This window comes from Lampris incognitus, chromosome 11 (genome assembly GCF_029633865.1).
Source record: "Lampris incognitus isolate fLamInc1 chromosome 11, fLamInc1.hap2, whole genome shotgun sequence".
Lineage (NCBI taxonomy): Eukaryota > Metazoa > Chordata > Actinopteri > Lampriformes > Lampridae > Lampris > Lampris incognitus.
In genome coordinates this window covers 5,488,547-5,502,980 of record NC_079221.1, presented here as the reverse complement: position 1 = coordinate 5,502,980, position 14,434 = coordinate 5,488,547, and the positions used below count along the sequence as shown (strand labels likewise).

The window sequence follows — 14,434 nt, the reverse complement described above, 5'->3', positions numbered from 1 at the left end:
CCTTTTCATTTTTTCAGCTGTACCTGTACGGTTTACAGATGATTTAACAAAGGAAGTGGAAAAAATAAAAAAAAAGGAAAACAATAAAAAAAAACAAATTTACTTCTAGACGCCGGGCGTCGGCGACACGACTCTCGGTGCAACTTCTGCGGGTCCCGAGCATTTGCGTGGCACAACTTGTTCTGAGGTCGTTGTTTAGAAACGCACGCGTGACCGAAAGCCCAAACAAAGGCAAAGCAAAACACAAAAAACGCTGCTCTAATGTCTTACATGAACCTTCGTCCAGCTTACCCCCCCTCCACACAGATTTCATCCAAATAATTGGAAAATGTACAAAAGCAAGTCACACAGTGGCGTGACTAGACGGGGGGGGGGGGTTGGGGGGGGGTTGACAGAATTGGTTTTGGGAGTCGTGTTGACGGAGGATCAAAAGCTCTTAATTGACAGTGCTTTGTTTCCCCGAGTTGAGGGAAGGGGGTGTATCATGTTCCTGTGGCAAGGTGTTTGTCTGGTCTTATGTCACTCAGTGCAAGGACCCGGAGACCCCCGCGCTCATTTGCCGCTCACGTTCTCCATCTCAGCCCCGCATTATTAAAATCATCCCTCAGCCCTCCACCAAGAGCCTCTTTGTTACCGGGCCGGCTCGGCTCGGCTCTGTCAAGTCTTCACCAATTACAGTCTCAGGTACAATGGTCTATTCACAGGATCACAGCCCTTGACTGGTGTGGGGAGAGTGATTTGTGAATCATTATTCAGCTGCCTGGAGAGAACGCGATACCTGAGGAATGCAAATAACATGCCGCCGTCAGACAGCTGTGCTCCCAAAAGTGACAAACTACAGCTGTTATTATCTCAGATTGGATTTTTTTCCCCCCCTCTCGGAGAGCCCGCCATCTCCTTTACTTTCAAGTTTTTCGATTTTGACTAAATGTGATCCCCCCCCCTCCCCCGTCCTTTATGCGATACGGTGACCACCTCATTGCAGCCGCTGTCACGCCGCAGCTCCGAATACGCGGAGCTGGCGGAACGGGAAGTTTTAGGTTATGCCTCTCCATAGATGTTTACCGAGCGGACGGGTAGGCTAGCTTATGAGACGCTTTAAAAAGCGTTGTTCCAAGCTCCTTCTTTTTTTTTCTTTTTTTTTTCAGGAAAAAGCGCGAAATGAAAACCTGGGCGCGTGGCCCCCGCCGCGGCCTTCCCAGCCGGAGACGGCGTTATTGATAATCATTCGGCAGGAGCGGTGGTGCTAAAACAGTGACGTCGTTATTGGGATAGACGTGATATGTGGTGGCGCTCGGGGGCCCCTCCCCGTTTTTGATTCACACAGGCTTTAAACAGGAAACTTGGATTACAGATAATGACAGGGGCCCTTTAGAATCGATGCAGGCGGGAGCTCTGTCAGGCCTGCCGTGTGAAAATGGATTTGTGTGGTGCTGTTCTGTGAGACCTGTCCAATCAAAGCGTAAAAGCATGTGGGGCTAATCTCATAATTGCCCTAACCCCCTCATATTGTTCTGACTGAGGGCTGCCATTAACTGTGAGGATATCTTTGTCCTGCAATGTCAGGTGTCCCGTTGAATGGGAAGGTGAGAAAAAAAAACAACCTCTCAGCTTGCAGAATGACAAAGACATTTACAAGTGGGGAAAACTGCCCTTCGCGGGTAGTTTTATTCGGCCGCCTCCTGCCCCCCCCCCGCTAATGGTTTGACTAGACACTAACTGGCGGAAAGAAGTTGCTCATTTAGAGTAAAGATGCGGCGCTTTGCTCAACGCAGGACAAGACCTCACGACTGTGTACACGTCCGTGGCGTGTGCATTTGGGCAGCACGGTGGCCCGGTGGTCAGCACTGTTGTCTCACGGCAAGAAGGTCCTGGGTTCGAACCCCAGGTCGTCGCAAGTCCTTGCTGTGTGGAGTTTGCACGTTCTCCCCGTGTCTGCGCCGGTTTCCTCCCACCATCAAAAACATGCATGTTGGGGCGCCCCGGTGGTTTGCCTGGTAGAATGCGTACCACGTGAGTCCTTACCGCAGAAGCCTGGGTTCGAATCCGGCCCGGGCCCTTTGCTGCACGTCCTCCCCTCTCTCTCTCTCTCCCCTGCCTCTCCTGTCTCTCTCTCTCTCTCTCGCTCTACTATCACTAACAAATAAAGGGGATTAACAAAGTACATCTTATTTCATTTTAAATCCTAAAGTGCACATATGACGTACGACACCTGTCACACAAACACACATCAGTCGATACATTCCTAGCTGGGCGTCCGGGTAGAGTGGCGGTCTATTCCGTTGCCTACCAACACGGGGATCGCCAGTTTGAATCCCCGTGTGACTTCCGGCTTGGTCGAGCATCCCTACAGACGCAATCGGCCGTGTCTGCGGGTGGGAAGCCGGATGTGGGAATGTGTCCTGGTCGCTGCACTAGCGCCTCCTCTGGTCGGTCAGGGGCGCCTGTTCGGGGGGGGGGGACTGGGGGAAATAGCGTGATCCTCCCACGCGCTACGTCCCCCTGGCGAAACTCCTCACCGTCAGGTGAAAAGAAGCGGCTGGCGACTCCACATGTATCAGAGGAGGCATGTGGTAGTCTGCAGCCCTCCCCGGATCAGCAGAGGGGGCGGAGCAGCGACCGGGGCGGCTCGGGAAGAGTGGGGTGATTGGCCGGATACAATTGGGAGAAGAAAGGGAGGGGAAAAAAAATCCCAAAAAATACAAATAAAATAAAATGAATAAAAAAATTTTAAACGAATCAATTCCCGGCTGGAAAGTTTCACGTAGCCGAAGTGAAACTGACGGTACGCAGCCTCCGGAGAGCAACCTCCAGGCACGCAGCAGTAAACATGCGCATGTTTGGCAGCTGCGTTAATGAATATGCATGCGCAGATAACGAATACGCGCGTGTCAGTCAAGACTCACGAGCGGTTCTGCGGCTGCTCTTTTACCAGGTTGGCGAAAATCAAGGAGTGGGTGGACGCTCATGACCCCGGAGCCTTGGTCATCCCCTTCAGCGGCGGCGTGGAGAGCAAGCTGCAGGATATGAGCGAAGAAGAGAGACAGAAGTACTGCACGGAGCACAAGACACAGAGGTTAATTAGCATTCAGTCTCCCCACACTTTATTATCAACTGTGTCCTCCACGCACTCCTTTAATTGCATGTGCTGATAGAATAATAAATGGCGGCGTAATTACCATTATAAAGCAGAGGATCCCTCTCTTTACGGAGCAACTCAGTCAAAGGGTTTTCCTCTAAATTAAGTTTTTAACTGTCATCTGTCATCTGCAGGTATAATTATAAGTTGGGCATTTTGGGTTTATTGTTCTCATGTGAAGACGTCTACGGAGAAAAGAGAAATTGTGACAGAACATTTTTTCTCCCCCCCCCCCACACACACACACTCTCGGGGTACAGAGCGAGGTGTTGGGTGGAATTTTTAAAAGTGCTAAATGATTCTCCGAGCTTTCCGATTCATCAAGGAAGTCACTGGAGAGTTGAACGTCCTATGTAAAAGGAAGTGACCCATCTTACTCGCGTAATGAGCTTATATTGGAATGAATGGGGCCTCACCTCGGAAGTGAACTTTGGCTAGGAATCAGGGTCAATAAAGAACCCTTCAACAATGTTTTCCTTGTGGTTGCTTCGGTTTAGGTCTCGCCACACCGACTGAAATCCCCCCCCCCCCTCTCTCTCTCCCCTATTTTCTACTAGTGTCCTGACCAAAATCATCAAGACGGGCTACTCAGCCCTGCAGCTCGAGTATTTCTTCACTGCTGGACCAGATGAGGTCCGTGCCTGGACCATTCGGGTAAGAGCCAGTTGTCGGTTGTGCACATGTACACAGGCGCACACGCACACACACACACGCATACACACACACACACACACACACACACACACACACATGGTGTTCCACCCTGCTGGCACCCTCGCTGATATCACACACTTTCAACTTTGTCATGGTTGTGCTTTAGCTAGTCATTACAGGCCAAGGATAACTTCAATTACTGGTGAGCTGCTGAACAGTGAAAGTGGGGGCTGCATTGATTGAGGAGGGCAACAATTGATTTTGCCCATTACGTCCATGAGAATGTTTCCATCCCGCGCCGGATCTGCCTTCCCTCCTCCTGCCGCTGGAGATAAGGAGCCGGCGCATTGTGCCTGCCTAATCTGTGTGACGGGGGGTTGTCTGTGCCAAAATTGATGTCGCTTTTCATTCGACCGTTTGTGGGCCTTGCTAGGGGCTCCTCCTCCCCGTGTGTCTCAGTTTACTGAGCTCGGCCCGCTGAGAGCTTTGTGCAACAGTATTGCAGGATTTACATCGATACAGATGTTGTGTTGGTGCAGTGTTATTGTGGGAAAAAAAAAACATTTTCTTTAGGATCAAGTGCGGCTCAGGGAATGTATTTGCATTGTAACCAAATACTATGGAAATGGATCATATGGGGGGGGGGGTATGAAAGCGCCAGCTGAAACTTTTAGGAAAAAAATGAAACCAAGGAGGACTTGAGTTATCGTATTTTTTTTTTAATATATCCAGAATTTTAGTATGTCCAGGAATTTTTTATTTTTTCCCACCGTTTAATTTTTTTTTTTATTGTCAATTTCCTGCTAAATGTTGTAAGAAGTTTCACCTTGGATACACCACCAGACCTTTACAGTGTAAACCACTCTAATGCCCCTTTTCCACTACACGCTACCGGCTCCACTCGACTTAACTTTTTCGTTTTCCATTACTGGAAAGTACTGGCATTTTGGTAACTGTTACCACTTTTCTGGTACCACCTTTGTCAAGGATCCAAAAAAACTGGACCGGGTACCAAAATCAATGCAGACCAGCTACACTGAGGGGTGCTGTTACGGTGACTCTGCGAGTTGAGTCGAGTTGAGCCGGTACCATGTAGTGGAAAAGGGGCATAAATGGCTTAAAAGTAACGGTGCAATTTAACCATTACAGAGTCCAGCCACAGCGCTCAAAAGCCAAGCGTTTTGACTTTGCTCCTCGGGTCACGACTCTTACCAGTCTTTCCAGGTTAACGGGAAATAAACACAGAAAAACACCCCATCTTTCCTTGCACGTTGTTGGTTGAGGTGCAAGATCAATATCTTTGGTCCCAATAACCGCAGGCTTTTCTATGGTCAGATTTCTATACATGCATTTTTGCATATTTACAGGTTTTGTGATCCTCTCCTTAGATTTGTTATTGCAAATTGATTACACGTATTAACATCACTACTATTGACTATGGAAACACTATTCATTATTGCCTGGTCTCCTAAAGCAATATTACGTGCTGGCATATTTTCCGTTGACATGTGAAAATATTTTTTTCCAAGTATGGAAAACATAGGTTCACATCTAGGTTTCTGTAAAACCCCTTTTCCACTGCATGGTACCGGCTCAACTCGACTCTCCTCTATTCGACTCTACTCGCTTTACTGTTCCACGGCAGATAGTATCCCCTCACGGCGAAGCCCCGCTGGTCATTTGTGGGTGTGTTTTTTTTTAAAGATTTTATTTATGTTTAAATAAATATGCATTTTATTTATACTTATCAGTGGTCAAATTTTATTTATATTTAAATAAAAAGTTATTTATATTTTTGTTCGTATTTATTTATATTTTTATATTTAAATGTAAATATTTTATTGATTTTATTCATATTTAAATAAATAAATAAAATTTTATTTTATGTATTTATTTATAGTGGTATTTTCATGTCACCTTTTAGTATCGCTCAGCTCACTTGGAACCTCAACGGAGGTGGTACCAAAAAACAAAAAAAAAGTACCTGGTACCAGGTACGATCCCTAACTTGAGCCCAACGGAAAACCAAAGCGAGTAGAGTGGAGTTGAGCCGAGCCGGTACCATGCAGTGGAAAAGGGGCGGTAGTTATGCAGGTATTTTCTTCAAAAGGCTAAAAGATGTGCAGCACTGTTTATGCAGTCAACATCCTCAACCTCCAAACCTCTGGTTTATACGAGGTTGTTTGGCGCAGCAGTATGTTTCAGACAGTCTGCATGATTTCTAACACTACCTGAAGATGAGAATCCATGGTAGAAATAGCAGCTGTTCACTGGCAAGTAAAGAAACTGTATTTCAGATTAGCACTTAGCTAATGCGGTTCAGTGTACCGACGTCAGTTTGCTGATGCAAAAAGAGAAGAAAACGGTCGAGAAAAACCAGTTCTGTGGTCAGTTTGACAAATCCCAGCTGAATTTAAGCGTCGCTAAAATATTTTAAAGTAAACATGGCGGCATGGTGTTATCTACCGAAAACTTTCAGGAGACTCACGTCTCACTTAACGACCCTTCATGGGGATTCCCTACAGGAAGTTAGCAGTCATGAAGTAAATATGTGACTGAAATGCCCGAGGATGAGCTGACTTATTGAAACGTTGCCAGACGAATGAGTTCTGGGGAGCGTTCCTGCGTGCAGACCTTACTCCTCTGTTCTGGTTTTTTGCTTTTTTTGTCGTGCGTTAAAATGTTTTCTGGATGTGCGCATCTTGAAATGACTCAACGTGAGTCTCCAGGCCCTGGGCTTTTGCACCGGCCAAAAACCATTTACCACCCACCACCGAAACCCAAGTCATACTGGGTCACCTCCTCCTGATGGCTAATTTCTCTCGACTGATGGAAACAGGTTCTTCAGGAAATCCTCAAGCCAAATGACCCTGTGTAGCTGACGGGAGGTTATTTACTGGTGAGGGGTCTGAACATTGACCATGAACGCATGCATACCTGAGCTGCACGCTGAAAGAAACAAACTGTGTATGCTATTCATCCGGTTAAGATGTGATATGCTGCTTTATAGCATGTGGCGCTACCTCGTCATTAACAGTTTGGTGATGCTGGTGGGCCAAAACGTAGAGAATAGTGAAGGATATGACCAAATTCTTCTCTTTTTTGGGGGGGGGGTTCCCCCATTTTTCTTCCCAATTGTACTTGGCTAATTACCCCATTCTTCTGAGCCGTCCCGGTCGCTGCTCCACCCCCTCTGCCGATCCGGGGAGGGCTGCAGACTACCACATGCCTCCTCCCATTCATGTGGAGTCGCCAGCCGCTTCTTTTCACCTGAGAGTGAGGAGTTTCATCAGGGGGACGTAGCGCGCGGGAGGATCACGCTATTCCCCACCCCACCCCTGAACAGGCACCCCAAACGACCAGAGGAGGCGCTAGTGCAGCAACCAGGACACATACCCACATCTGGCTTCCCTTCCCACCCGCAGACACGGCCAATTGTGTCTGTAGGGACGCCCGACCAAGCCAGAGGTAACACGGGGATTCGAACCGGGATCCCCACGTTGGTAGGCAACGGAATAGACCGCTGCACTACCCAGATGCCCCCAATGTGACCAAATTCTGACCCCCAATGACTTTTTTGAAACTGCCATTCATCATTTGCTGCAACATGTATACTCTGCTATACAAAGGAACGGGAGATAAGGACTGATTCTTCTTTTTCCAGTGCGTAGGATAGTAAACAGTCAGAGCGAATCGCTAATTTAGTGTCGTCTTTTAACCAGTACGCAGTTTTGCACGCAGGCGCAGATTTCATGAGCACGAAAAGCAAAGAAGCCAAAATCAAACGTGCGACCCCGATGCTTTCAGCATTAAACCGTATTCTAAAAACACCACACGCTCCTCTGAGCAGAAGCGTGGAGGGTTTAAAAGAGGAATAAGTACCCAGCAGAAGAGATACGCATCCGCTCTTATATTGAATTTATGCAGTACATTTGGTTACTGCGGAATCACCCGCGGATGCGGTGACCCATCTGTGCACGTTTGCACACAGGTGGGCTGCGGGAGGTGGTGGTGGGGGGGGGCATGTTGCGGCCTCCGCCTTTAAAAGGAGCGCAGGCGGACTGGAAGAAGACGATGAGATCACTCTTTCGTTTTACAGGACACATCAGGTTTTGTTCGGGTGACATCATTGTGGTTAGGTGTACGCTCACCCCCGGCTTGAGCGATGTCCTCGCTATTTTGCAAGGAAGTGCAAGAACACTTCAAAGGCATCCTCGAACAACACGGCTTGCCCGCTTGACATAACTGATTATAGCCAGCCTTGCTTGTGTACGGGAGGCATTCAGTCAGGTAAGCATCACTGACTAACTGTATTAAGCCAATATATCTTGCATTGTAAAAACTGCACTCAGTAATGTCGTGTTCCTAAGTTCTTTAGCATGCTTTATTAGGCAGCCTCGAGGTGACTATTATCTATCAGCCTGCTCCGCGTAGCTCTTAACTAGGACAATGTGGATCTCTTGTAGTGCGCCATATGAGAAAAAAAATCCCTCCCCTAATCTATTTTTCTCCAGATAGACAAACCTTGATGCTGATTAATGGTAGTTAAACTCACAAGCACTCCGTCAGTGAGATTGCGCGGGGATGGTAATGTATTGGAGTCATTAAATACGCATCACTCTTTTGGCATGAAATATGTTGACCCCAACCTGATTATATACATAATTAAAACCGCTCAACAGTTCCTGAGCACGGCGCCGCAGAGCAGAGAGAGAGAGGGAGCAGGTCGACAGGCGGCAGTCATAATGATACAGAGCGCCCACGTCACTTATTTGGGTCATTTGTCATTTCCGCCGAGCGTTATTCCGGCGCATATAAATTGCACATTTTATCTGTGACCAGTTGTGACGTTGGCCCGCTAAATGTATTAGATGCAAACGTATGAGCAATTCATGAGGCCGCTCCGTTTGAACCGGCGTCCAAAATGACTTCTCCCGTACGTAATCTCCGAAAACCACCGGGTAAATTCGACACTTGTCTTTGAAAAATGAATTTGCAGCTTTATTACGAGTCAGTTTAAGGGGGGGGGGGAGCAGATTCGGGCTCTTTAGCATTCAATAAACATTCCGCAGGACTTTCTTGTCGGGACCGAGTACATATTTGAGAATTGCCAAACTTCTGGTATTTCGAAATACCGAGGCATGATCCAGTGAGATAAGGCATCCACTGCAACACTGGCTTTTGCTGTTATGACCAGGGAGCAGAGCAGAGAGCCACAATAAGTCAAGATTGCTTAGACAGAAATCAATACCACCACGGGATGGGAATCAGAAGGCATTGATAGCGGCACCGGGTCCTTATCGGGCCCCAGGCTGCCCTGGCAGGGCACAGCCGAGTGGAGAGCTGTCCAGAAATCAGTACTGAAGCAAGAATACCCACGACCGAACACACCCCCTAGTGATGCTCACATCGCTATCCCCCCTATCAAACACCATGCTGTCCACGGGTTGTAATCCATCTTCTCCAAAACAATGCATTTGCCTTCATGTGTCCTCTCTCTCTCTCTCTCTCTTTCTCTCTTTCTCCCTCCCCATGACAGAAAGGCACGAAGGCTCCGCAGGCTGCAGGGAAGATCCATACGGACTTCGAGAAGGGCTTCATTATGGCGGAAGTAATGAAATTCCAGGATTTTAAAGAGGAAGGCAGTGAGAACGCTGTCAAGGTGAGCAGTCAGGGTGCCGGCGGAGATGAGGGGGAAGTCTCCTGTGATCAGTGGAGCCGACAGTCGCCAAACAGCTCCCACCGCAAACCGCTCTTCACCTTTTCCTCGGGGGGAGAAATTACTGCACACACTCCGGCAACCGCTCCTGACAAGCCAGCCGATTCTGGCTCTAAACACGGCCACTCCGCTCCAGCTGTGCATATCTTTATCACAATGTGCCTTAACTGGCTCGTGGTCGGTCTCGCTCCGAGCTCAGCCCGGCTTCACACAGGTAGCAGCTCTCCACCTCGCCAGGCGTTTATGAGATCTACAGAGTGCGCCGTTAGCTTAGCGCCCTCCGTTGCCAAGTCCCCCAATAAGCCTCCGTAGGCGTGTGACAGTGATATAAAGAGGCAAGTGAAATAAAGTGTGAAATTCCTCAAATCAGGCCCCGTTTCATGGATGAACGGCGCAGAAATGTGACTTGCATAGCTCCTTTATACCGCTGCCGGTGTTTGTTTTGACCTTTTTTTACTGGGCTGCGGCTTCAACGTGCGCACAGCCCTGTCAAATATAATAACCGATTTCATGGGGAATTTGTGAAGACAATAGCTGTGCACTGAATGCAGCAGGTCGTATTGCCGAATGGCCCAGACCCCCCCCCACCCCACCCACCCACCCCCCCATCACCATCGCCGCTCCGCAAGAGGTAACGCTTCGGGTCTGACATGAATTCGGCCTCAGATCAGCAAACGGTAATTTGGTAATCGAAGAAAGGGAGCTAATAATCGGTATTTGGAATGTGCACGAGCGATGTCTTTTAATGCCAAAGGATTTAACGAGTGTTGTTGTTGTTGTTGTTGTTGTTATACTCAAAATCCGGGCCTTGCTTGGCAGAACTGAAAATTTAGCTCCCCCATTGAAGGAATTGAACGCCGACGCGGTCGACACGCGGGATCAGCAGCGACGAGCCCCTCGGTCCTGTCATACAAGCGTCCTATTATCGCCCCCGTCAGACTTCCCCCCCCGGCTCACTGGCCGGCGCTGCTTCACAGAGGTGGACAATACGTCGCGGACGAGGCGGCTGTGGGCTGGAGGCTTTGTTAAAAAAAAAAAAAAAAACATTCAACCCGGTTCATCATCCCAGTCATTTTTTAAAGACGCATTTAATATACGATTCACCAGCAATGCATTGTCCCCCTCCCCTCCCCTCCCCTCAGAGGGTGAAATGCGTGGGTCTCGGGGGGGCTTTCACCATTGTTATCCGAGGCCCAGATCTGAGGTGGAGAGTGTCAGGTCCTTGCTGCTCGCTCTCTTCCTAATCCCTTTTCTGGACCTCATAAGAACACGGAGGAGCGTTTCTGACGGCGGCATTGCGGCTCACACCATTTAATGCCAATTGTGGGAATGGGCCGCCTGAATGGGGGCCGGTGTACGGGGATATCACGTTATTAGTAATCATATCTGCTTAAGCCAAGCTTGCTTCTCCAGATGGCTGCTTTCAAGTGCAAATGAACCAGTTAGACGTGTCTGGTTTAATACGTACTCGGGAATCACAAATAGCCATTGATTTTTTTCCTTCTTCTTCTTCTTCCCTGTGTCCCTCTCCAACCAGTGTTTCTGGTGGCATTGAGCTGGGATTAAATGGTCTCCTGAGCCTTTACAGGGACATTGATTCCTCTAATTAATCGCGCGCCGTGGAGAAGCAGAATACATAAACCTGTCCGTATTAGCACTTCAAGTCAATTATTTCAAGTTTGCCGAGAAGGAGACCAAACAGATCTGGTACACAAAAGAAATCTCAGAACTTATTTTTGTTTTCTCTGGGTGGGGGGGGTGGAGGTGGGGGGGGGGCAATGAAGCTGTAATGAAAGAATTATTCCAAAAAATTTCACATATAAAATTGAAGCGGCCAGAGAGAATGATTATTCACTCAATGGGGATTTAGACTCCTCCTGAACAAAATACCATCGTGTGTGTGTGTGTGTTTGTTTGTGTGTGTGTGTGTTCTGTGTGTGTGTTTGTGTGTGTTCTGTGTGTGTGTGTGTGTGTGTGTGTGTTCTGTGTTTGTGTGTGTGTTCGGTGTGTGTGTGTGTGTGTGTGTTCTGTGTTTGTGTGTGTGTTCTGTGTGTGTGTTTGTGTGTGTTCTGTGTGTGTGTGTGTTCTGTGTGTTTGTGTGTGTGTCTTCTGTGTGTGTGTTCTGTGTGTGTGTGTGTTCGTGTGTGTGTGTGTGTGTGTGTGTTTGTGTGTTGTGTGTGTTCTGTGTGTGTGTTTGTGTGTGGGTGTGTGTTTGTGTGTGTGTTCTGTGTGTTTGTGTGTGTGTTCTGTGTGTGTTCTGTGTGTGTATGTGGTCGTGTGTGTGTGTGTTGTGTGTGTGGGTTTGTGTGTGTGTTCTGTGTGTTTGTGTGGGTGTGTGTGTGTGTGTTCTGTGTGTGTTCCGTGTGTGAGTGTGTGTTCTGTGTGTGTGTTTGTGTGTGTGTGTGTGTGTGTGTGTGTGTGTGTTCTGTGTGTGTGGGTGTTTGTGTGTGTGTTCTGTGTGTGTTCCGTGTGTGAGTGTGTGTTCTGTGTGTGTGTTTGTGTGTGTGTGTGTGTGTGTGTGTGTGTGTTCTGTGTGTGTGGGTGTTTGTGTGTGTGTTCTGTGTCTGTGTGTGTGTGTGTGTGTGTGTTCTGTGTGTGTTCCGTGTGTGAGTGTGTGTTCTGTGTGTGTGTTTGTGTGTGTGTGTTCTGTGTGTGTGGGTGTTTGTGTGTGTGTTCTGTGTGTGTTCCGTGTGTGAGTGTGTGTTCTGTGTGTGTGTGTGTGTGTGTGTGTGTGTTCTGTGTGTTTGTGTGTGTGTTCTGTGTGTTTGTGTGTGTGTGTGTGTTCTGTGTGTGTTCCGTGTGTGAGTGTGTGTTCTGTGTGTGTGTTTGTGTGTGTGTGTGTGTGTGTTCTGTGTGTGTGGGTGTTTGTGTGTGTGTTCTGTGTGTGTTCCGTGTGTGAGTGTGTGTTCTGTGTGTGTGTTTGTGTGTGTGTGTGTGTGTGTGTGTGTTCTGTGTGTGTGGGTGTTTGTGTGTGTGTTCTGTGTGTGTTCCGTGTGTGAGTGTGTGTTCTGTGTGTGTGTTTGTGTGTGTGTGTGTGTGTGTTCTGTGTGTGTGGGTGTTTGTGTGTGTGTTCTGTGTGTGTTCCGTGTGTGAGTGTGTGTTCTGTGTGTGTGTTTTTGTGTGTGTGTGTGTGTGTTTGTGTGTGTGTGTTCTGTGTGTTGTGTGTGTGTGTTCTGTGTGTGTGTGTGGGTGTGTGTGTGTGTATGTGTGTGTGTGTGTGTGTGTTTGTGTTCTGTGTGTGTGTGTGTGTGTGTGTTCTGTGTGTGTGTGTGTGTTGTGTTCACACCAAACGCGAAGCAGTTTCTTCGCGCGATGCGATTACACACGAAGTCAATGCAAAGATTCAAATAGATGTGAATCCCCCCCCCATCTCCCCCCTTTTCTTCCCCCTTTCCTCCCCAATTTGTATCTGGCTAATTACCCCGCTCATTTTGAGCCGTCCCGTTCGCTGCTCCACCTCCTCTCTGCCGATCCGGGGGCGCCCCGAGACCGACCAGAGGAGGCGCTAGTGCAGCGACCAGGACACATACCCACATCCGGCTTCCCACCCGCAGGCACGGCCAATCGTGTCTGTAGGGGACGCCCGACCAAGCCGGAGGCAACCCGGGGATTCGAACCGGCGATCCCCGTGTTGCTAGGCAACGGAATAGACCGCCACGCCACCCGGGCGCTCGAGTTGAAAATATTCCGCTCGGGCGAGAAATCCGCGTGACGCCGTGTCGCCAAAGCCTATCAGCGTCGAGCTTCTCCTGACGTCACCGACGTCCCCGTTGAGTCGGCAAACGGAGGACGCGCTGCTCGTGGCGGGCTCGATCCTGCGGCTGAACTCGCGCGCGCGAATAAGAACAGACGACCCCGCGATCGAGCTCGCGCACGTAAAGCGAGGCGAAAATTCGCTCCGCGTTTGGAGGGAAGACAAGAGGGACGATCTTGTTGTTGTTGTTGCTGTTGTTTACCTTCTCGTTCTGCACCGTTTACTTTCCGCACATCCGGTCGTGTTGTTGTGGTGTGACGTTCAAACCTGTGTGCGTTTTCCGACACGCGTGTAGGAAACGGGAAGACACACCGGTTCGTGTCCGTGTGACGTGTTTTGCCGTCTCGTCTTGCAGGCAGCAGGGAAGTACAGACAGCAGGGGCGGAACTACGTGGTGGAGGACGGTGACGTCATCTTCTTCAAGTTCAACGCACCCAACGCGCCGAAGAAGAAGTGACGCCGCTCTGCGGTCTGCGGGCGGCTGTTGGCGGACTGCTTTGTTTACCAACGGACCCTCTTCTTCTTGCCTGGTTCTGAATCCAGACGGCCGCCTTCCGGGCCCCGCTCGGCCTCCGCCGCCCACCTCCACGTCCTTCCTGTTTGCTTTTCCCCCACACCTCGTCCCCTTGCCAAAGCAAAGGTTCACTAAACCCTGACAGCTTTTCTATTTAAGACAAGGATTGCCCCCCCACCCCCACCCACCACCGCCACCACTCCAAATTGTAGCAGCATCTGAAGAAGCGTATTACTCTCCTGATACTTCATTAATCTCCATCAGCGGTGCCAGGCCTGACACAGCTGACAGCGGGGACAATGCCACCTGCTCCTCTCCCCCTGCTGCAGATAATGCATGTTTTACAGTAGCCCAGATGTCGACACTCAATAAAACATTTGACAAAACCAGGCTGGCTGTGTCGTGGGATGTCTGTATTGAGTGGGCCACTGCATGGGGATGCTGATAGCAGTCCTGCCGGCCACTGATTAGAGAGTTAAAAGACACGGCTGACAGTGGCGGCTGCTGCTGCAGAAAGAGGGCAACTGGAACTGCAACCTAAAAAAACCCAGGAAGAAGTGGTTGTTTCAAAATGGCTAATACGCGGCGCCGGCCTTTCGCACACAAGCAGTCAGATCTGCAGGATATTCCCATTACCGTCCGATTTTCCGTTCA

General features: G+C 49.1%; 1 protein-coding gene across 3 annotated transcripts in view; it reads left to right on the top strand.

Moving 5' to 3' along the window:
* The window catches only part of LOC130121101 (obg-like ATPase 1), a 66,480-nt gene extending 52,643 nt beyond the window's left edge, over positions 1–13,837 (top strand). For all 3 annotated transcript variants that reach the window (XM_056289949.1, XM_056289948.1, XM_056289947.1), the window contains 4 exons: positions 2,936–3,076; positions 3,697–3,793; positions 9,333–9,455; positions 13,622–13,837. In XM_056289949.1, coding sequence (XP_056145924.1) covers positions 2,936–3,076; positions 3,697–3,793; positions 9,333–9,455; positions 13,622–13,723 — 463 coding nt within the window. In that variant the 3' untranslated portion in view covers positions 13,724–13,837. The remainder of the gene's footprint in view (positions 1–2,935; positions 3,077–3,696; positions 3,794–9,332; positions 9,456–13,621) is intronic.
* The last annotated feature ends 597 nt before the right edge of the window (positions 13,838–14,434 follow it).